At 37.4% G+C, this 23,416-nt stretch overlaps 3 protein-coding genes across 4 annotated transcripts in view; 1 reads left to right on the forward strand and 2 right to left on the reverse strand.

Annotated features, from left to right (window-relative positions):
* LOC126781944 (coatomer subunit gamma) overlaps positions 1-14,514 on the forward strand; it is a 169,146-nt gene extending 154,632 nt beyond the window's left edge. For both annotated transcript variants that reach the window (XM_050507071.1, XM_050507070.1), the window contains exons 2-19: positions 7,990-8,109; positions 8,545-8,639; positions 8,747-8,797; positions 8,934-9,047; positions 9,126-9,326; positions 9,410-9,511; positions 9,793-9,900; positions 9,980-10,213; positions 10,398-10,648; positions 10,771-10,942; positions 11,049-11,204; positions 11,319-11,369; positions 11,592-11,732; positions 11,895-12,092; positions 12,189-12,320; positions 12,398-12,571; positions 13,100-13,339; positions 13,975-14,514. In XM_050507071.1, coding sequence (XP_050363028.1) covers positions 8,064-8,109; positions 8,545-8,639; positions 8,747-8,797; positions 8,934-9,047; positions 9,126-9,326; positions 9,410-9,511; positions 9,793-9,900; positions 9,980-10,213; positions 10,398-10,648; positions 10,771-10,942; positions 11,049-11,204; positions 11,319-11,369; positions 11,592-11,732; positions 11,895-12,092; positions 12,189-12,320; positions 12,398-12,571; positions 13,100-13,339; positions 13,975-14,169 — 2,661 coding nt within the window. In that variant the 5' untranslated portion in view covers positions 7,990-8,063 and the 3' untranslated portion in view covers positions 14,170-14,514. The remainder of the gene's footprint in view (positions 1-7,989; positions 8,110-8,544; positions 8,640-8,746; positions 8,798-8,933; positions 9,048-9,125; positions 9,327-9,409; positions 9,512-9,792; positions 9,901-9,979; positions 10,214-10,397; positions 10,649-10,770; positions 10,943-11,048; positions 11,205-11,318; positions 11,370-11,591; positions 11,733-11,894; positions 12,093-12,188; positions 12,321-12,397; positions 12,572-13,099; positions 13,340-13,974) is intronic.
* A 1,311-nt stretch (positions 14,515-15,825) lies between these two features.
* Positions 15,826-18,413, reverse strand: LOC126782368 (laccase-11-like). The gene is made up of 6 exons (XM_050507598.1): positions 18,286-18,413; positions 18,042-18,193; positions 17,697-17,941; positions 17,437-17,565; positions 16,308-17,231; positions 15,826-16,188 (listed from the first exon to the last, which is right to left on the reverse strand). Exons 1-6 carry the CDS (start codon positions 18,391-18,393, stop codon positions 16,058-16,060), a joined length of 1,689 nt encoding a protein of 562 aa, XP_050363555.1. The 5' UTR covers positions 18,394-18,413; the 3' UTR covers positions 15,826-16,057.
* A 950-nt stretch (positions 18,414-19,363) lies between these two features.
* LOC126782369 (54S ribosomal protein L51, mitochondrial) lies at positions 19,364-21,780 on the reverse strand. Its single transcript, XM_050507599.1, has 4 exons — positions 21,646-21,780; positions 20,803-20,882; positions 19,849-19,955; positions 19,364-19,742 (listed from the first exon to the last, which is right to left on the reverse strand). The coding sequence occupies exons 2-4, from the start codon at positions 20,880-20,882 to the stop codon at positions 19,570-19,572; spliced, it is 360 nt and encodes a 119-aa protein (XP_050363556.1). The 5' UTR covers positions 21,646-21,780; the 3' UTR covers positions 19,364-19,569.
* Positions 21,781-23,416: the final 1,636 nt, after the last annotated feature.

Here is a 23,416-nt window from a genome sequence, read left to right on the forward strand (position 1 = left end):
CGTATAATTAAATAGGAACTAACGTCTGTAATTGAGAAACCATGTATATATACATACATACTTTGTTGTAAGTACTGCTCCTTCTGTAGATTAAGAAATACATTTCTTGACTAACTTGTTTCACGGATGATACAATAACGTATAGACTTTAGTAACCTATTTTAGTAAATTGGACACAAGTCACACAACCATACAGTATAGTAGAACAATAAATTACCCATTTTAGTTAATGGGAAATGACGAACAAACCTATTGTTTAGTCGTGAATTTTTCTTTTTTCTAATAAAAAAATATAAAAGAAATAATAATATGCATGTCACTTCCACTGAGTAATCATTTTGTTTGGGTGTTTTAAGGGGGATTGTCACTTAACTAACTTCTCGATTATATTTCAACCAAGGACTAAAATTTTGGCGAGAACAGAAATATTGAGGATCTGAAAATTGGAAATTTCGATTGAAATTTCAGGAAAATTTTGATTTAAAAAAATAATTAAGTACATTGATAGAAAATTATATAAAAACATGAAAATTTTGAATAAAACTTTGAGAAATGTTTATTTGATCAATTATCTACTATAAGTCATAAGAAGTTATTATATAAGTATTAGTTTATAGTGAGTTATAGTTACTTGAGGTGAAACAATCGTCGAACATTATTAAACATCTACTTAATATATATAGATATATATATATATATGTTTACCTAAAGGAAGACTAGTTAATCACGCCTTATTTACATATGATACATTAAACATGAAATTACATAAGTGATTTAGAACCACATAAATGATATATGAGATACAAAACTTTCACTATTTTCATCATGTATTTGAGTAAAATCATAAGTATATTGTGAAAAATAGTCAATAAATGATACATCCCCTTTCTAATTTTGCATATATTGACTTATATGTCAACCATATGGGTCGTGGGTGATTAACTGTGGGTTGTAGCACTGGTAGTTTCCGTTTGGATCAAATATTACTCGACTTTGACCATAACCATGGCTTTGTGAAGATTGTGCATCAGATTGTGTTCATATGTTTTTACTTTATTGCATCTCATTAAAGAATAAATATGGTGGATAATGCATGTTAAATTTCCCTCATAAGGGTAAGATTCATCATTGCTTCCTCCTATACTAAAGGGGTTCGATACCCCTCAACAACTAGTTCAGTTTTATTTTAATTTTAGGTGAATGTTGAGACATTGAATGCAATATATAATAAAAAGAGACACATATAACAATAAGTTGGTGTAGTAGAGTTGATGTGAGCCCCTAGAAAATTTCTTCATCTTTCTGGCATAAATGTCGCACTAACCGACATTTTTCCGAGATGTCAAAATGTAGTTTAATATTTTTTATTAAACTACGTGTCGTCACGAGCGCGGGAGTATTCGCGGAATATTTTCCCGACGCTCGGTTAATTCATACGTGTTTACGAAATTAACACTTTTAAAGCGTATTTTAAGAAATTTCTATTTTCTGTTTTTAAATCTTGGCCGTCCATTTGAGCGAATTAATCTGGACCATCAGATCAGCTTTTAAATACCTAACTACCATACACTCACACACACCACAACATCTCGTTCATCTCCCTAGTCGTTCTCTCTCCCTCCGAAACAGAGGACACATGAGGAGCTTCGCCGCCGCCGTCCGGCCAACCCAAACGACGAGACCACCACCGTTAGTTCCCTCTCTTCGAGCTCTTTAGAGCCTTGTCCTTGCATGTAAGGTTTGAAAGAGTTCCCCACGAGACCGAACTCAAGCAGTCCACGCCAACGGAGCTCCAGTTCGACCTCATGCGTCCCAAACGCCCTCCTCATGTTAACTTCCTCCTTTCCTTAGATTCTAAGTCGTTTTGCACTCCAAAATTACACAAAACCATTCGTAACTTCTCTTCTCCACCCCTGTTTTGTTCCGCTGTGAGCCTCCATCTCTAGCGCACTGGTTCTTGGCTCGGGATGCCTCTAGCTAGCTCTTATTTGGCTTAGCAGCCCCAGAACAGCCTTATAAAACTTGGAGGAGACCTTGACTGGCCGCAGCAGCGCGGGTTTGCAGCACCGGAGCCCCCGACGACTGCCTCCACCGTCATCCTTCGTTGAGGTATAAAACCTCCTCATTTTCCTCTGTTTTTGGTATGGTTGTGATCGAAATATTGTCTCGATGCTTTCTATATAATTGCATGTTAGATTGAGGTGGTTTCTACCATATTTTTGGCCGGAATTGAAGATCGGAGAATGAAGGAAAAAACCCTGGTTTTACCGTTTCTAAAGTTATATTTTTACTGTTTTACTGTCGTCGTGAAAATACCAAATTACCCTTGTTGACTTTCAATAATTACGTTCTTACCCCTAGGCAGATTTTACTGTTAAGAAACTTACTTATTTACTATTCAAATAATTCTGTTTTTATTGTTTCAGTACCTAGGCAGTTTGACTCCTCACCTTAGGGTAATTTCGTTAAAGTTTATTTGACTTTAGTAAATAGGAAAATAACTGGTTCTTCCCAACGTTTTACCATTCTAAAATTCGGTTAAAAAGCTAAACCTGATTTCCACCTGGATCGGAAATCGAGGAGTCATGAATGTAAGAAATTAGCTTGCTAGAAGAATAAAATAACATTCAACGATTTAGTATTATTCACATTTTTAAATTTAAAATGCGAATGTACGTTAAACAAAAACTCACACTCACAATTAAGTAAACAACCAACTAACCCGAGACCTCGACTCGGGTAGTCAAACTAGTCAAACCGACGATCAGTTACTAATAGACTAAAAACGTCGTGACCCTTATTTATTCATTTTCGTTATTTGTTTAGTTATGAAACTTACTTGCGGGACGCGATTCTACGCGGAGCACGAGGAGCGTGACTTGGGGCGCGGACTTCGGCACTGCTATATCAGGTAGGGTGAGCCGGTACCTTCTGGGTTAGTGATTTTCTATATATTAAATGTATATGTTATACGTCTTTATCGCATGTTGCATTCATTTGCATTTTACTTTGGTCGTATTGTCTCGAGACTGACCCTTTTATTTTATGCATGTTTATAAGTCGGTGATTCTGTGTACTGATGTCTGGCACCGCAAGTTTATTTATTATATGGTGAATCCCGCGTCCTGATGTCCATGCACCATCACAGTGAATCCATTGTCCTGATGTCCGGCACCGTGTGATAACCGTATCCTGATGTCTGGCACCGTAGTACATTATTGGCTCTCGGTTCGCCCGAAAACGAACCTTAGAGCAGGTCGGGTTGGATTTACCCCATCGGCGTATTTGTTATTTCGAGTTGAGTCGCATATTTTACATCTGCATGATTTTACTTGACTTGCCTTATGAGACTTGTTATAGTCTCGGTTTGACTTTTGTTACGTGTTTTTACGCTAACGGTCTATATATATACTGTTATATTTATATATGTATATATATATATATATATATAAATGGTTTTCAAACCTAACTACGGTTGGGTCGTCTCACCCGCATCGTGTTAGCGAGGACGAGTGCTCACCCCTACTTTTCAGGTACCTAGAAGCTGGTTCGCGAGGACTTGGCTTAGGTGCTAGTGGCTTTGCATCGCTCGTGGTGCACTTTCGATATCGAGAAGTCAGCTTCTAGTGTGACTTCAGATTTACCCTATCTCCATTACTATTTTAACAATTGCACGACGCGTACTCTGTTTTCCTTTGGCCCGTATTGATTATGATGACAAATTTTTCTCATGTCATATTTGAACTTTCATTTCATTTGCTACCTTCCGCTTATTCGTATTTATTCAATAAATTGAGCTTCATTTGTTTTTAATCCAAAATTATTATTATTTACTTATCCCCATAGCCTTGTAGTTGTGAGTTGGCGCTGTCAATGCGTAGGATCTCGTATCGATTGGTACTAATTTAGAACTACGGCGATTACTGCAGCATTTCGGGACCAGAAATGGTCCCAGGGTGTGACAGTTGACTATAACTTTGTGCTTGCAAAATGATGGATCAGAGGTTCGATTCTAATAATCAGTGATTTTTTATTTTATTTGAAGTTGGACTGACACGTGGCAATATTATGAAAATATCGGGAAATTTTGAATGTTTCCGGATATATCAGGAAATTTCGAAAAGTTCCATCGAAAAATGCTTGGTATGTAACAAATATATCCATATGCCGAAAAATGGAGACTTTCGCGGAAATATTGAGGAAATTATGGATATTTTCAGTCATTGATTTCAACATCTCTACCGTTCAACTTTCAGAGCCTAATATGTAGATCATCTTTATAAATTTTCAGCTAAAATGAGGCAGTTGCTCCAAGGATACACCACCACCACCACTATCATATTTTCGTCAACCACGGTGGAGGACCAGCCATGTAAGTAGGAAAGGGTATTCGTGTTAGTCAAACAACAAAGTCGAATCCAATTGGTCTAGTTAGCGCTCTAACCTCACTCACTGTCGATATTTCCAATTAAATCTTCTTGTTCCTAGATGCTTTATAGGAAAAATTGGCCGGGCTCATCCCGACCCGGCCCATGAATGGCAGGCCCGGATCAGGACTTAGTACATTTAGATAAGTGACGGGCCAGGCCGGGTCTGGTATTTTCACAAATATGAAAATCCAAACCCGCCCATCTAAATCGGGCCTTGCAGGCTTTTGCGGGCCATGCCTTGTGGGCTTTTACAGGCCAGGCCTTACGAGCTTTTATTACGAAAACAAACATAATACTCTTATTTAAGAGTTTGGAACCCAATCAAGTTGGGAGGCTCATTCCTACGCCTGATTCAATCTATTAAAATAGAATGTCAATTAATACAAAACATTAGGGAATGAGGAACAAATCTAAGTCCAAATGAGAAACAAATCTATGTCAAATAGAGAAACTGAGATTGTTGTGTCCTATGAGAGAAAAGAGAGTTGAGATAATGCATTGTGCTTGAGACTTGAATTTTAAGGGAGGAATGAGTTGGGCTTGGGCTTTCTCAAAGTCTAAAACCAAATTCATGTCTTTAAAACAATAAAAGGAATTCTTGGAAAACATTCTCAAAGAAAAGTCACAAATAAATTCTAGTTCAAAATATTGTCGATCGACACCAGCAGATGTGATCAGAATATATATTTAGGGACCCCGTAAAAATTTTGTCCATTTTGGACATGGTTTGACCGTCCGTACATACGGTCAACAAAAAAAGAGGCGTTTTGACATATTAAAGTTCCGTTGACCGTTGCTTTTCCAAATGAGTTTTCTCAATTCGACCGCACACACTCGATGACACAAATTAGGTGATTTCAAATGAATTTTGGCGTTTGCATCTAGGTAATTGGTCCTCTCTTAGGGCATATTAGTAGTGTTTTCAGTTTACCGGAAATTCTGACTATTAAACAAAGTCAGAATTAGATGAAATTTTTACAGGGTCGCTAAATATATATACCGATTACATTGGCTTGTGTTGATCGATCCCGAGAAATTTCCTTCATATAATCGCTTCATAATGCGATAGTTTTATTTTAAAACCTAATATAAAGGTTATGATACATTAATGAACACTTCGGCGATCAACAGCTCTAGTTTGAAATATGGTTGATCGACACTAGCAGATGTGATCGGTATATATATTTAGGGACCCCGTAAAAATTTCTTCTGTTTTGGACATGGTTTGGCATATAAAACCTCATTGACCAGAGCTTTGCCAAATGAGTTCCTAGGTGCAACTGTGCATGGTCGGTGAAAAAAAGAAGGTGATTTTAGATATACAAATGGCTTTCGGCGTTCGCATTTTGAAAATGGGTCGTCCCTTAGAGCATATTAGTGGTATTTTGGTTTACCGGAAATTCCGACTGTTAAACGAGGTCTGAATTAGATGAAATTTGTATAGGGTTACTAAATATTTATACCGATCACATCAGCTATTGTTGATCGATCTTGAAAAGTTTCATTCATATAGTCACTTCATAATGCGATAGTTTTATTCTAAACCTATTATAAAGGTTATGACACATTAATGGACATTTCGGCGATCGACAACTCCAGTTCGAAATATCTTCGATTGACACCAGCACATGTGATCAGTATATATATTTAGGGGCCTCGTAAAAATTTCATCCATTTTGGACATTGTTTGATCATTTCGTCATACGGGCAACCAAAATAGAAGCGTTTGACATATTAAAACCTCATTGACCGGGGCTATGACAAATGGGTTTCCTTGGTGCGGCCACACACGATTGATGACAAAAATTAGGTGATTTTCAGATATGTAAACGGTTTTCGGTGTTCACATCTTGGTAATGGGTCATCCCTTAGGGCATATTAGTGGCGTTTTTGGTTAACCGGTAACTCTAACTGTCAAACGATGTCTGAATTAAATGAAATTTTTACAGGGTCACTAAATATATATACTGATCACATCGATTGGGTCGATCGATCTTGAAAAGTTTCATTCATTTAGTCGCTCCATAATGCTACAAGTTTATTTTAAATATAGTATAAATGTTATAATAGAAGAGAAGTTTTAAATATAGACTCATAAACTCTTGATACACACCTCTATTATTCAATAATTCAAATAAGATTTTGCATGTATGTTAAATGACCAAAATAGGTACATGTAATAATTCATAAAATCAAAAACAAAATTAAATTATTAAAACCAAGAATTTATTTTTAGAAACAATTAAAATAAGAAAATTTACAGGAAAATTTAAATTAGTATATATTTTAATAAAAAATTAAGCGGGAGATTCAAACAATCAATTCTTTAATTTTAACCGAAAAATATCTTTTCTATTTTTAGAGTCACAAATAAGGTAATTCATGAAAAAGAATTATGATTTTTCATCTTTCATTAAATTTCATCTTCATACATTCTTGAAATAGAAATGTTCATATTCTTCAAACAATCAATTCATCATTTCTTATATATATATATATATATATACTAGCCCAATACTTGTCAGAGGTGTTGAGATCATGGTTTGACAGTTCTCTTCAATTTTGGAGATTGTTGGTGAGCAAGTTAGCAACCGTAAAAATTTGGAGTTATTCTTTGTCAAGTTACACTCTTTTCTCTCCTGAGAATATACCTACATATCGTGTTGATTAATAAACTCTGGGAAAATTAGGCAATTCAAAAATTTAATTATTTGACTTTTTTACTTCTCTTCTGGCTTTATTAATAGAAGATATTCTCCATGTTGTTCATCATTTTTATGGTTAAAGAATTTGAAAAATAATTGTGATCTATAATGATTCGTAAGAACAAATAAGAATCAATATGAACTTCTATAAGATGTTAATATATATATTAATATACTAATCACTGTAAAAAAAAAGTCTTGTATATCTAAATAATGATGTATTTTGTGATTTTTTAATTCAATGGTATTTTAGATTTTTTATGTGGTGTATTTAATAAAAATATTAGAATGAGAATGGAAATAGGTGGTGCATTAAGTATGAGTGTGTATTAAGAGGTTTGAAGTGTGTATTTAAAATTTCTCATAATATAAAAGTCACAAAAAATTAAATCTAGTATTATAGACATATATAATTGATACATGTATAATTATATAATATGTATGTATAATATTTTATTTCTTGGAGGGTTTTTATGGGCCGGGTCTTACGAGTTTTTACGAGTCAGACCTTGTGGGCTTTTAACGGTCGGGCCTGGTTTTACATCTCTAAACTAAATCCGGCCCTGTACACACGGAAAAGAGTTTTGACGAGCTTTCTTATAGGTCAGGCCGAATAAAAGTCCATCCGACTTGCGGACTTCCGTGAGCTCATCGGATATCTGAGTTAAATGATGAGGCCTAAACAAGTAATTGCTTAAAAAGTCACCACGAGACTCCAACCCGCAGGCGATTCCACCTCCCGTGTCTTGCTTCGAGCCCTCTATAGAGGTTCTCTCTTTCCGTTCGTAAATCACCTCATTATTTTTCACATTTTAGAATTGAGCCCTCTTCACTAAGCAAGCGAGCCTCAGAGGGATAGAGAGACAGAGAGACTAACAGGTCTTCCTCACAGTTCTTCCAGATCTCGGAGATTCCTTCCGGTCTTCCGATGGCTCAGCCGCTCGTAAAGAAAGACGACGATCGCGACGATGAAGGTAATGTCCGTTTCTCTATTACGCAAATCAATTTCTTACCGCTCTCGAATTCGATCTGGTTTTTCCGCTCCCAATTTTGCTTAGTGATTTGAAACTAGTGAATCGGCGATTCGTTGTATCCAGATCTCTGTGTTTTGTATCTAATCTATTAGCACTGATTGTGTATTATGAGGCGTATAGCTCAGATTTGAGTAAATTGTGATGTGATTGTCGTTGATCTGGTTCGGTTTTGGCTGATCTGATGTGATTGTGAGTTGTGTGAGTCGTTTGTGTCAATGCTGATAGTGAGCCGTTGCGAATCGGCTTCATTTGGATCTTCTAGTGTTCCTATTATCAGTGCCGATTATCTGATATTAGTTTGGTATTCATTGTGTGATTTGCACTTAGTTAGTTGCTTACTGAGGCTATAATTTGTGTAATGTTGGTTGCAAGCAGAGTACTCTCCATTTCTGGGAATTGAGAAGGGAGCTGTTCTTCAAGAAGCTAGAGTCTTCAATGATCCTCAGCTAGACGCGAGAAGATGCTCTCAGGTTATTGCTTTGCACCAGCGAAAATGACCATCCGAATTCATATTTCCCTTAGTAAGATTCTTTATGCAGAAGCTAATTGTGTAATTTGTGTTGTTTGGTGTTTTCAGGTTATCACAAAGCTTCTGTATCTACTGAACCAGGGCGAATCCTTCACAAAGGTTAGTTCCTTTTGTACTTAATAGTCTATGTCTCTTCCCTGGATTAATTCAAAAATACTGTGTTAATAAACTCGTTATGTTATGTTATTGTGTAAGTGGTTGTCACTAGGGATGTTAATCATCTTTAAATTGATAGGTTGAAGCTACAGAAGTTTTCTTTGCCGTGACCAAGCTCTTCCAGTCAAGAGATATAGGATTGAGGAGAATGGTGTATCTGATAATAAAAGAGCTATCACCTTCTGCTGATGAGGTACATAATTTGATGGCTTCAGACTTATCTTAGAATGATGAAGGTACTGGGACTGACTTTTGTATTTTTTGTAACAAGGTTATTATTGTCACAAGCTCCCTAATGAAGGACATGAACAGTAAAACGGATATGTACCGGGCCAATGCCATTCGTGTGCTTTGTCGGATTACGGATGGAACCCTTCTTACCCAGATTGAGCGGTATTTGAAACAAGCAATTGTTGACAAGAATCCAGTGGTTGCGAGTGCAGCTCTAGTTAGTGGGATTCATCTACTCCAGGTACTACCAAGATTTATCTGTACAAATGTACCAGGATTATATGTATGTTGACTCTTCCCCCTAATTTTTTTTTTGTATGACAGACCAACCCAGAGATTGTTAAAAGGTGGAGTAATGAGGTTCAGGAAGCTGTCCAGTCAAGGGCAGCCCTTGTACAGTTCCATGCTCTAGCTTTACTTCATCAGGTACTGCAACTGTTAGTTTTGAAACATAATTATCTTAAGCTTAAATAAATTCCCTGTATTTTATATGAGCATCTGTTTTGTTACTATGGGTAGGCTAAATGTCAGTTTCCTACTATTTTCTAATTTATAAAGCCACGATTTGGTAAGTGAACTCAGAGTCTTATATTGGAGTTTGTTTTAAATTAAATATAAAGAAACATATTTTTGTAACAAATAATTGCAATTAGACCACACTTATTATAAGCATGAATGTTGATGAATATATTATTGTGACATTTTAGATAAGACAAAATGATCGTCTTGCTGTTAGCAAGTTAGTTACCAGCTTGACAAGGGGCTCCGTTCGATCTCCATTGGCTCAATGCCTGTTGATCCGCTATACTAGTCAGGTATCTATTCTGCCGGGAGCTTCATTTCAGCTGCATTGGTGCTTCTGTGTCATATTTTTAATAATTATACGTACTGCAGGTAATCCGTGAGTCTGCTGGAAGTACACAAGCAGGTGACCGTCCTTTCTACGATTATCTTGAAGGTTGCCTGCGACACAAAGCAGAGATGGTAATCTTTGAGGCTGCCAGAGCAATTACAGAACTCCATGGTGTGACCAACAGAGAATTGACTCCAGCCATCACCGTTCTTCAGCTATTTTTAAGTTCCTCAAAGCCGGTGTTAAGATTTGCTGCAGTCCGCACCCTAAACAAGGTTCGTCTTCTTCTGTGTCATTAATTGTTGGAATTTGTTTCAGTATTACAGAAATAGTTTTAGTTTCTCTCTTTGCGAGTAGCTAACTGATCAACACATATAATGCTGAGGTTGTAGTTTATAATTAATATGCATGATACTTATTCTTCTTTTATACTGAATTAATGGCTGAATTTTTTTTCAGGTGGCAATGACACATCCAATGGCTGTCACAAACTGCAACATTGATATGGAAAGCTTGATTTCTGATCAGAACAGAAGCATTGCCACACTTGCAATCACCACACTTCTGAAGACAGGAAATGAATCAAGTGTGGATCGGTTGATGAAGCAGATAACAAACTTCATGTCAGATATTGCTGATGAATTTAAAATTGTAGTTGTGGAAGCCATTAGGTCACTGTGTTTGAAGTTTCCATTGAAGTATAGAGCACTGTAAGTGATATGTCAAACACTGTTTATTTTTATTTCAAGAACATTTGGATATCCTTCTGATGGGCGTTTTCATTTTTCTCTGCATACATCTAATAATGACCCTGACCTCTTGCTTTCTGCAGCATGAACTTCTTGAGCAACATTCTTCGAGAAGAAGGTGGGTTTGAGTACAAAAAGGCAATTGTGGACTCTATTGTGATTCTCATTAGAGATATTCCAGACGCAAAAGAAAGTGGCTTGCTTCATCTTTGTGAATTTATTGAAGATTGTGAATTCACCTACCTTTCTACTCAGGTGGCATTCCTCTCATAATTTTTATTGATGAATCTATTCAGGTTCATTGGTTCATTTCCTCACCTTTCTTATTCTTATTCCGGTTGATTGAATCTTCTACTATCAGATACTCCACTTTCTGGGAATTGAAGGGCCAAGAACCTCGGATCCAAGCAAATACATACGGTATATTTATAATCGAGTGCATCTTGAGAATGCCACAGTCCGGGCCAGTGCTGTAAGCACATTAGCCAAATTTGGTGCCATGGTTGATTCATTGAAGGTAATAGGTTTTCTATCAAACTGTGTAATTTCTTGTGTCCCCTTTTTGGAATCAAATTTCTTGGGTGATTTTTTGTTACTGATAAATATATTATCTGTTTCTTCTCTGTCTCAGCCCCGAGTGTTTATTCTGTTAAGAAGATGCCTATTCGACAGTGATGATGAGGTATTGTATATGAAATTTTGATGCTAATTATGTAGGTATCTATTTCATATATAGATATATTTGAACATTCATTTAGAGTTATGTGCCTCTGTTGATATGTCAGCAATTCGTTTCTTTGTTGACATGCCTTACTTTCATGATTTATTTCTTTTTTTTTTGTTTAAATATGCTCTGCCCTTCAGAACATGCTGATTTCTTTATATTTTCTTAAATTTTTATCAGGTTCGGGATAGGGCAACACTGTATCTTAACACACTTGGAGGAGATGGTTCTGTTGTTGAGACCGACCAGGATGTGAAAGACTTTCTCTTTGGGTCTCTTGATGTCCCCCTCGTCAATCTTGAGATAAGTTTGAAGACTTATGTAAGTTATCTCACATTGTTAGATGTTTTGATAGCACTCTTGAAGTTCTTATGAAAAGGAAACTGGTTCTTATATTTACTCTGATGGAGTATATTGAACTTTCTTTTTTCTTTGTGCCATTGAGCCCTTCTAATGCTCTCCTTGTGGTTTATATGATTTCAGGAGGCTTCAGAAGAACCATTTGACATTAATTCGGTACCAAAGGAGGTTAAGTCTCAGCCACTTGCTGAGAAAAAAGCCCAGAGTAAAAAGCCAACTGGTCTTGGTGCTCCTCCAAGTGGCCCTGCGTCCACAGTTGATGCTTATGAGAGGATTCTCGCATCTATTCCAGAGTTCTCAAACTTCGGAAAACTTTTCAAGGTTTTGTGACCTGAATATTCATTTTTCCATACTGCCATGCATGTAAATGCTTTATTTTTTGTTCTGGAATTAACTGCACTCTTTTGAACCTATCAGTCCTCAGCACCAGTGGAGTTGACAGAGGCAGAAACTGAATATGCAGTTAATGTTGTCAAGCACATTTTTGATAGGCATGTTGTGTTCCAGTATAACTGCACCAACACCATTCCCGAGCAATTACTGGAAAATGTAATGCCTAAGCATATATTATTGCATTTCTCGTTTGTAGTTCTGCTTGGGAAAGCTCTTAAAGTTGCTTCTTTCAGGTTATTGTTGCCGTTGATACCTCTGAAGCAGAAGAATTTACTGAAGTGGAATCCAAGCCTCTCAGGTCTCTTCCTTATGATACACCTGGCCAGACCTTTTTGGCATTTGAGAAGCCAGAAGGTGTCCCTGCAGTTGGTAAATTTTCAAACACATTGAGGTTCATTGTGAAAGAGGTACCAAGTTCTTCTCTTCATCCCTCGATTTAGATATAGGTTCGTAACATTCTCTTAGAACCAGACTACTGCACGTCTTATCTGGCTTAGTTCTAAAAGTTTGCTTAAATCTCTCATCTAAGATTATTTGTACTGTATTTTTGTCAATTTAAGCCAGACTATTAGACATTGGATCTGACTAGCTTTAGCCTTAAACTCCATCTGATATTCTTTATAATGTAGCCTTGTCAATCTGAAATACCTGGTGAAATGTAATGCTTAAATCTCATTTCGTAGTTTCCCTCATATTTATGATTCCACATTAGTTCATAACACTGATCTTTTCTTGTGATAACACCTCCATAAAACTGGGTACAAGTGTCTGCAAATCTTTTAATTAAGAGTTTCTTATAATGTATGCTTTTCTTGGAATTATGTGTCCGTTAGACTAATGATATGCACTAGGACATACAATAACCAATACCTAACAATTAGTGGTCTTAATACTCATCTGGTTTTTATTTCTTAATGAGTTTTGTGTGTCACCAGGTTGATCCAACTACTGGTGAGGCAGATGAAGATGGTGTAGAAGATGAATACCAGCTGGAGGACCTTGATGTGGTTGCTGCTGATTATATTTTGAAGGAAGAAGTACACAACTTCAGGCATGCATGGGAAAATATGGGCCCAGATTGTGAGCGTGTAGATGAATATGGCCTGGGCCAAAGGGAGAGCTTGAATGAAGCAGTCTCTACTGTCATCAGCCTTCTTGGAATGCAACCCTGTGAGGTAGTTAATTTTTAGCAATGTAGTATTGATTATGCAATCATTTTTAACTACAGTTATAGAATATAAGAAACAAGAATGAGAAAAATGGATAAGAGGCAAGGTGCAATTCTAGTGGTTAGTTCACAACAGTAATGAATAAGATTTAAAAAAGGCATATATACATGACAGTTGTCAGATTGATCTACAGTAAAAACTTGCACATTACATGTGACCTGATGTTTATGGTCTTTGTTGTTTTATTTTGCGCATAGTTTTCTGAACTGATGTATCTTGTTGCCTTTGCCCTCATTTGCTGCTTGTACTGGGACTTTAGGTTTGATTAAAGTTAATTTCTGGGTAATTTAGGATGAACAATCAGATTCTTAATTTTATTATTTTCAAATAGTATCTTGTTTACTGAAAGTCCTGCTGAAAATTCAATTAAAAGCTAATTATTCTGGGTCCCAGACAAGGTCCATCAATATATTCAGAAGTTTGTGGCAGTTGCATAAAATTTGATAGAATGCCTAGCCTGATCATTATGATTGCATAGTAATCTGTCAATTTCTTTTTACATCTGGTTCTTTCATTGGCCAGCAAGATACATTATGTTTGTTGGGCAGTAAAGTATGTTATATCTGGTGACATGGTTGCAGGGCACAGAGGTTATTCCCAGCAACTCAAGGTCCCACACATGTCTATTGTCCGGTGTATACATAGGCAATGTCAAGGTCCTTGTGCGGTTGTCTTTTGGAATTGACAGTTCAAAGGAGGTTGCAATGAAGCTTGTGGTTAGATCCGAGGATGTGACAGTCAGCGATGCCATCCACGAGATTGTCGCCAGCGGCTAGTTGATAGTCAAAATGCTTCAGACACTACGGCTGTTAATTTTTTTTTCTTTAATGAGAGCACTGTCAGGGATGGCTGCATACAGAACAAACATTTTGTAGAAAGAACTGCACATTACTAAATTCAAATTTCAGTGAGCTTGCAAGGGGGTCATATGCAATTTAGGGAGCGCGTTTTCACGCTCATTTATTACCTATTACACCCTTATATTTTGTTTTGTATTTGTTTGTTCAAGTCATCAAGTGTAGTTTCAATTGCCTTTGCTAATGTACAAGACCTGAAATTTGAGGCACTCTGGATTATAAACTAGTCAATTGTATTGTTTGGATCCTCTTTTCCATCTAAAACATTTCCGATACCTATTTGCTTTCGTATGCAAATGCACCGCAACTGGTAAAAGGCAAGGGCAAAAGGAGATGTTTTGCCTCCTATTTGATGAATTTGACTCTGCCTTTCAGTTTTTCTGTGCACCGTGACTGGCAAGAGTTTTGCCTCTCAACCATCTTTTCCAGGGTAAATTATTTTCTTTCCAGTTTTGTCCTTAATTCATGCTTCTCTCGGCCTCTCTTTCCTCTCATTCTCTCTGTTACTACTGGATATTTTTGATTACCAGTCCGTAAGTCCTTCCCCCCATTTTTCCTTCGTCTATCTTACCTCTTCTTTCCTTCTCTTTAATTTCATGCCTATGAATCACCGATCAAGCCCTTGTTTCAAAGAGAATCAAGTCAGGCCTTTTTGTTTCAAGGAGAATCAAGATCAAGCCGCTAAGTTTCTTCTCCAATTCATGTTGCATCGGTGATTTCAACCATCCACTGAACAACCCATCGGCGGGGCTGTCGGCAAAGGATTGAGGCGGATCAGAAAAGGCGTTGCTAAACCATAACCAGAGTAACATATAGGGGCAAAGAGGGAAAATAAACTTTGTTGCCCGACTTGATGAAGATTCAACAATTGCCAGCAGGCCTGGTCGATCGATTTTTGATCGGGAAAAAAACTAAGCGCTGCATCAATTTTGGGATGATACACGGGCAAGACCACGGTGCATTTGATCAAACACGAATATGCCGGGGCAAATTTCAATCCCATCTACTTTGCTACTTTGACAATCTTTTCCTGATGGTACCACTCTAACGGTCTAACCAGCCTTTTCTTTTTTGAAAATAGGAGTTTGCTATTGTGATGCATCAAACGGTTCGGGTGGGATGAAAGGAATGAACCTGTTTACCTTTCTGCATTGCTGAAGACCAATTCACCAAAGTAATTATCAACTGTTAGCACCATTGAATCTAACAGATTTAAGGCAGAATTGCACCCTAACCATGTTCATCCTAAGTTCCTAACCCTACGAGACTGTAAGCAATCCCTGAAAAACCACCACAGCAGACCCAGCAGACCGTCACTTGTTTAACGCACCACCATCCTCACCCCTATTCCTAGCACCGTCGTAAATCACTGAAAAGGAAGAGTGAATATGTATGTTTTTGATCAGCAAGTTATTTACATGAACATATGAAACTATGGAGCATGTGTGCATTACTGCATATATGCTTATGTTACGGCCATCAACTTTTCTCGTGTTTATTTGGCGCGTTCTTGTTGAGTTTGAATGTTGACGGCAGTTCCTCCAACTCGAATGTCATATAATCAAGTCATGTTGAGGTAAATTAACCGTTGCACAAAATAGGGTTTAATTTAGCATTAGATAATCTCTGATACAAACTTACAAAGCACACTTTTATTGGTCACGTAAATCACAATTTTGAATGAATGTTTGCTCAATCCCTGTCTGCATTTTGCAGATGTTTGCAAGAATTGTAAGCAAAAAAAGCCTTAAACAACAGTCTTTGTTCCCCCGATCGATAAGGCCATTATGTTCTCCGGTAGAAGGAACTAACAAGGTGGAAGGTCTGCAGGTGGAGGTCGAACAGATTGATCAGAGCTTTTTCCATTTTCTACTACAAAGGCAGTCTTCAAACCCCACATTGTATGCAGCTCCAAGTGACAGTGCATGAACCACACACCTATACATGATCAGATATTGTTCATTGGGTTAGTACTGATTAGTTTTCTAATGATGTAACTTTGAGGTTTGAAGTTTAAGGCAGCATGCTATTTGGTTATATGATGATGTTGTAATTACCTGGATTATCAGCCCTGAACCTTATGGCAACCCAACCACCAGTAGGAACACTGATTGTGTTTCTTTCAGGAGGATCCACCAAATTGTACTTAGCCGGGTCCTTCTTGGAGTCAAAGTTCCCAATTCCAGTCCCAACAACGAAGAAATTGTAACCATGGAGATGGAACGGATGAGATTCCACTGTGAGAAGATTGGTATCTTGTAACACCAACTCAACTGTCGAGTTAAAGGCAAGCTTGTTTAGCCGGGTGCCTAGTTTAGTTCCAAGGTTGGCAGTGAGTGGTGCACCAGTATAATTGAAAGGTGTTGGAGGACGGTCAGGGAAGTCTGTGGTGAATACTCCCTTGGTATTGAAGTAATGAGCTTGAAGCAGCCCGATTTTAGGCATCACAAAAGTTATGTTGTTCAAGGAAGCAGTGAGTTGTGTTCCATTCAGGCAAGTAGTGCATTGGTTGATTCCCAAACCAATGGTGTAGAAAAGCTGTCTATCAACTTTAAGAGGTACATTTGCTGGGTACTTTGCTGTGTTCAGGCTTCTCAGCTTCGCACCGTAGCTCAATGCAAAAGCCGTGTCATTGAGTGCTGGAAGTTGGGAAAGGACTGGCATAACAGAATTGGGGATGCCTTTGTATTGAAGAATTGCAGTGGCGGTATTATTGTCTATGGAAACAGGTGCATCCATGAATGACCTTGCAGCCATGAAGTATCTGCTTGGGACTTGATTTGCCTGAACGAGAACATTGGTGGTCTGGCCTGGTGCAATTAGTATTGCTTGAGTTGTAAATGGTTTGGTATAGACTGCATCAATCTCTACCACTGTCAAGTTATGGCCGGCTATGGCAAAGAATAGCTCGTCATTGAGCGCAGCATTGATGATCCTTAGCAGGTATGTCTTCCCTTGTTCAACCTCCATGGCAAATGTATCTAAGCACAGGCAAACGATACAACTAATGAATATTGCAAAATGAATGTTCTACTTTCAGTACTATAACAATTTCTGTTGTATTGTTGTAAGATTAAAACCTTGATCATTGATTAGACCAACTTTTATTTGTATATATAGAACAAAAACAAGAACAAGGTGAATAAAATTTTGCAAGAGAATATAACCTATGACAATGTGGCTTACGTTTTTCAGAGCAAGGAAAGAGAGGCCCTGGCTTGCCATTAATAGTATGTGCATCTGACATGTTCGGAGGCAATCCTAGTCTGTTCCCTTGTTTAACAACCTCTTCAACATCTTTATTCCACCATTCTCCTACACCATTGGCAAGAAATATTCCAGTTAATATCTGCAGTCGGGGACTGCAGATGTATATATTCTTCTACTACAAGACAATTTTTGAGGCACTCATGAGTCATAAGAGGTTCTGATTTACTGGAACCCACCTAAGATGAGATTAGTTTCACTGTAAGGCTGAGGGAAAGGAAAGCCAGTCCCTTGTTTGGGCAGGATGACAATTGCTCCATAGACAGTGGCTCTTAGCCAAAGGATGTGAGCATGCCACCATAGAGTTCCTCTTTGCCCTGTGATTGTCATATTGTAGGTGTAAGTGTTTCCTGTCTGGATTGGACATTGTGTTATATAAGCAGGTCCATCTGCCCACCCATTCCTGTATTGCTTTAGTCCATGCCTGGAATTGGTGGATTCCAACATATTAAACACAGTTATGATCATGAATACTTATTAATGCTATCATAATAATCATTTGCATTCATATTCAAATGTCTTACCAATGAATTGACATGTTATACTGGGCATGATTAGTGACATTAACTAGAAGTGTATCTCCTTCTCTTGCATATATTGTAGGTCCTGGAAACATCCCATTTACTGTGACAATTGGCTTAGAATGGCACAACCTGCTCACATTCTTAACTTGAACCTGCATATAATTGGGAAAAAAAACCCAGTCAAGCTGAGTTAAACTCTACAGAAAATCAGTAGATAAAGCTCAGGCATTCGTGAAGCGCTCACGTCGAATTGGTACGACTTCACTGCAGCTTTTGCTGGAATGAAGAGGAATCCAACTAAACATAAGAAGGTTAGTACTGAACAGAAGCAGAAATTGGTTGTTTTTGCCATTTTGAAGCCAATTGTGGGAGGTCAAGAATGTTTGTGTGACATGATTGGTGAAGGTCTAGTGATTTTATAGGTCTGAATATCAATTGAACTTTCCGTTTGTAAGATGGAGGTGGTGTTGTCAACAGTAGGTAGAATCTGCAAATGTTGCATACTAAAACTTGTAAGCAAAATACCGATTACTGGGATAGACTTAACATGGTTATAAGGCCAGCTTGAACAGGAAGAGAGTAGCCATGATGGAGTACATATTACATAATTGAGGTTAGATAGCTACGTGAAGCTGAACTTGTAAAAAATCTCAACTTTATCGTCAAGGAAAAGGGTTAGGGGCTTAGGGCTAAAGGGTTTCCCGTAAGACTTTTGAGCCCATTATCACTCAAACATTTCTTTGTTATTTGTTAGTAGCAAGATCTTCCACGCTTTAATTAGTTTAATGTGGATATTCCCATTAAGTACCATTTTTGTACCGTAGACCTCACTTAAGCAGTACCACCAGGACCTTGCTTCTAAGCTTTCTGATAAATTGATAATAGGATTTGGGATGTCGCAGCTTATGTCCATAGGTACGTGTAGTTCGGAATGAAAAGCATTACATATTGTAGCACGCTGGGGTTGGATCCTAGACTTGTTATTCATGGCTGACCAACTTTTTTATATAAACAAAAAAAAAACATAGAATGATTCAAAGTATTGGGACAATATAGCTTCTCTGAGGAATATATGTTCAACGTATAGCATTCACGATTAGGCAATATAAACAGAAAACTGGAATATGTAAAAGGGCAGAGTTTTTTTTTTTTGTAATTTCTTGGCACCAAAAATAAACACGTCAATTGGACTTTCATCACTAGCAGAAATCTAGTTCTAAACTGGACTGATAATCCATAATGATGTTAGTTCTTACTTGACCTTGACAAAATGGCAGCAACACGAGTTAGAATTTGAACAAAAGATGCAACGAAACAAAGGATACAATGAAACAAAGTTACTTAAACCTTTTCTTTTAATAGAACTACAGGGTAGTGAGTAAAATTTGAACCAGGGAAATTATTTGATCAAACATATCATCATTACCGTGTCAAACAAGAGTATTTAACCACGTGCTGTGATTCTGAATTTAGCATGAAACTGCTTTGAAACACACCAGAAGAAACTTCTTGCAAAATTATATCCTGCTCAAAATTTGATGTCGGTTGTCCAGGTACCTTGCACGCTTGGATGTTTGGTAACATGTCTAGTCCTCAGTTTCACCACTTTTCTCCCGAGTGAATTCCTTAGCCTGGTGGCACATTGAAGAACTTCTTCTGGATCCATATTCTTCACACATACAACCCTTTCATTTTGGTTATCTGTCCATTGATAAGGGAAACTCTCAGGAAAAGTTTGATGCCATAAGCGGCAACTCGGGAGAATATACATATATGCTACTGGGTGCGAGTGCATAAGTGAACTTACTGTATAAGCCCTTCAAATGAGGATGCTGACCACGGATGTGTTCAATAACCACCTCAAGCTGAGGATTCTTCTCCTTAAAGGCAGGTAGATGTGACTCCATGAATGACCTACCACCAAAATAGTCGTATAATAGGTGATAAATTTCAAAAAGTTCACTGCTAAAATTTAATTTTATGATGTTTCATGAACTTAACAGAACAGCATGCTTGACCACTAGGGAAAAAACAGAATTCTAATGTAGATTAGTAGACTAATTTGTTGGGCAGCACTTGTAAATAAAAGGGTTGCATGGAATCCAGGTCTGAATTGTCTCTTTCATTGTGCTGTGTTACAGTCTTGAAAGAGAACTTGTCTGTTGGTTTGGACAAAAGAAATGGGAAAAAGGTGCAATCCGAAACTATGATAAATTACTTATAATTCCAAACATATACATAACATATACACATATATACATATTCATAACATATAACACTGCCTATTAAGCTCCAATTAATCTGTGACTGAAAAGAAAAATACGTAATCCAGCAGACTATTCAGTTCCTCAAATATTAGTCCCACACACTATCCCAGCATCATTCCTCAAGAGTGTAACTATGTTAATAGTATGAATTATCAAGAAAAAAAAAATTTTAATTAAAGAACTGGGTATGCACAAGATAACTCCAAAACTCAGTAAACTGTGATACCATATTGCATCTGACAACAAAGAGAGACTTGATTTTCAATGGACATGAGTATTGTTTTTTTTCATTTATTCAGTACCTCAGTAATAAAAAAGATCAATTCATTGTACCAAAAACAAATAGACATCTTTAGGAGATGGTTGCATTAGTAAATGTTGGAACAAATGGGAGACACTTTGGCGATTCCTACAGTTTAGAAAGTGATAATTGAACTTCATAAATACTTTTGCAATGCATGGATTTGCAGCTGGTGATGATTTCAAGCACAGACCTGATTCCCCTACTGCTTCCTCCCCAATCAGAATAGCTCACAATCAGTTTTTTGAGCTGCCACACACCTCTCAAAGCCATCTGAAATCATCAGTTTTGTATGTTAGCAGGAGATACTCTAAAAGCCAAATTGAAAGCAAACCCTGTTCAACTACGAAACATATTTGTCAATCATGTGGCATAAAAACAACATCCAATAACTACATATATGTTGCTAATGATTGCTAGAAACTTGTGAAGTTCTACATTTGATACATTTGCATTGAAGTTGCAGAATCTACTATCTGCTTCTCTTCTGAGCTACATTATCCAGAAAAGTTACCATGAAAATTTAGATAAACAAATCTTACGTAAATAAATTAAAGCCACAAATCTCACGCTAAACAGTTCTACATTTAATACATTTGCATTGTAGTTGCAGAATATACTATCTGCTTCTCTTCTGAGCTATATCATCCAGAAAAGCCAACATATGATTTAGATAACAAATCTTACGTAAACAAATCAAGCCACAAAACTGTATACCCCAAACATATAGTTCAACTCCTTAAACACTGAACCATGATTCTGGGTGCTGAAAATTCAACATCAATGAAAAAATGAGCAATATTGAATACCTTTAAAGCTAGTTGAACATGAACAAAAGAAGGAAAATGCTCTGGTTCAAATGAACCACAAGAAATTCACAAACAAAGAAAGAAACCCAAAAGGAAGAAATGCAAACAATTTTGGTTTAGTGGAAAGGATTCCCTGAGTTTGCAAAACAAATTGACTAAACCTTCTAAAACCCTAAAAGATATCCCAATTTGAAACGAATTCAAGAATAATTAAAGCAAATACTTACACTTGGGGAGTTGAAGAAGATGAGGATTGACCTGAAGCTGAAAGAGCTAAGACAGAAGACAGCAATTCGCTAAGTTGCTACTTCGACACAAAGTCCTTGAATCAATGCTCACTTACAGCTCAATCTAATTCTTATACAAACCCTGGTTGTTTGGGCAAAACCCCAAACTAGCCCTGCCTGTGAACTTCGATTACATGAAGGTTGGATTGTCAATATTACCCTTATTACCTTTCCTCATCAAATTACCAGATATTCATGTATTTATTTACTTTCACCTTAATGCCCGAAAGTTGAGTGAAACACTATTTTAAAAAACGGCTGCCCAGGCTGCCCATGCGTTAAGAGGGCGGTTAACGCCGCGATTTTTACCTCAGTGTTTTGTAAATTAAGCGGTCTTTTAAGTGGTAAAAAATCAGTTGATTAAAAAAAACCTAAAAAAATTTGAAACTGTTTCAGGATGAAATAATTGTGTATTATTGAATGATATGGGGGCCTATATATAGGCATTACAAAACCACAATCCCGTAGAATTCGGAGTCCTAATCTATTACGGAGATGTTAATCTATCTCCTAACAGGAAACCTATTAGGCTAAGACACATACAAGGGTATAATAGTAATTCTCCCGGAACACTCCCCCTTGTGTCGCATGCCTAAGTTGCATGGTGCACACATCGTTGCCTCGGTAAAAACCTTTTCAAGCAAAATAAAAACCTCTTGGGTAAAAACAAAAGTTTGATCGAAGGAAAAAAGAGCACAACGCACCGTCTACATTTGATAGCATCATGTGAGGTAGACTCCCCCTGAAGTCTACGAAACAACTCCCCCTGATTAGTGCCATAATCATGGAGTACAAAGAACAACGTATACAACGTTCATTACATGCTTCTCAAACGTAGTTTTGGGCTAATGATTAATCATTAATCTAGCCACACATCCTTAGATCATCCATGCTATACTTAGCCAAACTTAGATCTTAGGAAACAAGATTGCATAACAACTCAAAACAAGAGTTTGCAATGAAAATCAGATTCTCGGGTAGAATGACCTTTACTCACTTAAACGGCCATAACTTCTTCGTCAAAATAGGTATCAGAGAACCGTAAAATGTTTTGAAAAGTAGACACCGGTGGCTTTCCAGTGACATAAGGTTCACAACCTCATCCGATCGGAGCAGTTCACAATGCTCTGTCGAAGTTGACTGACTTGCAAATTTCTGGACAGGACTGTCCTACTTTGCTAAAACGGCCATAACTCAGTCAATATGATAGCTATGAATGAATGGTTGGTGTCCCTGGAAAGTAGACACATAGACCTTTCCAACGGTACAAATTTCACCATATTTCATCGAGCGAGCTGTCTTGTAGGTCTCGTTGAAGTTGACCTACGAAACTGGACAAATTCTGATTTGTCACATTTAATGTGTCTTTCGCGAAAAGAATGGGGGAATTGACCAATGAAGGACTGATTTTGGTCCAAGACGGAATCGTACGCATCCTCTACGCTACCAGTGTCGACTGCTACACCAAGGCGTACGTTGATGTTTCTGGAGCTGCTGGCGGCGTTGGTGTGGATAGGATTTGTGTTGGTTCACTAAGTGTAGAACTAAACCCATGTCAAAGAAGCAATGCAAGTCCAATGACAATGCATAGGCGCATATTTAATCACGTCATAATGAAAGCAATAGTGTTCCAACAACACTAACATGTATGAATGTATAGCTCATTGAATTTCTTCATCATCTATACTTAGACGGAATAGAGAATCAAGAA

Source organism: Argentina anserina, chromosome 2, assembly GCF_933775445.1.
Source record: "Argentina anserina chromosome 2, drPotAnse1.1, whole genome shotgun sequence".
Lineage (NCBI taxonomy): Eukaryota > Viridiplantae > Streptophyta > Magnoliopsida > Rosales > Rosaceae > Argentina > Argentina anserina.

Coding starts and splice junctions, on each gene's coding strand:
- LOC126782368 (XM_050507598.1), bottom strand. CDS start 18,393: ATGGCAAAAACAACCAATTTCTGCTTCTGTTCAGTACTAACCTTCTTA. Junction 18,194..18,285: donor TGAAGTCGTACCAATTCGAC/GTGAGCGCTTCA, acceptor AATTATATGCAG/GTTCAAGTTAAGAATGTGAG. Junction 16,189..16,307: donor GTTCAGGGCTGATAATCCAG/GTAATTACAACA, acceptor GATCATGTATAG/GTGTGTGGTTCATGCACTGT.
- LOC126782369 (XM_050507599.1), bottom strand. CDS start 20,882: ATGGCTTTGAGAGGTGTGTGGCAGCTCAAAAAACTGATTGTGAGCTAT. Junction 19,956..20,802: donor GGAAGCAGTAGGGGAATCAG/GTCTGTGCTTGA, acceptor TTTTGGTGGTAG/GTCATTCATGGAGTCACATC. Junction 19,743..19,848: donor TCATTTGAAGGGCTTATACA/GTAAGTTCACTT, acceptor ATCAATGGACAG/ATAACCAAAATGAAAGGGTT.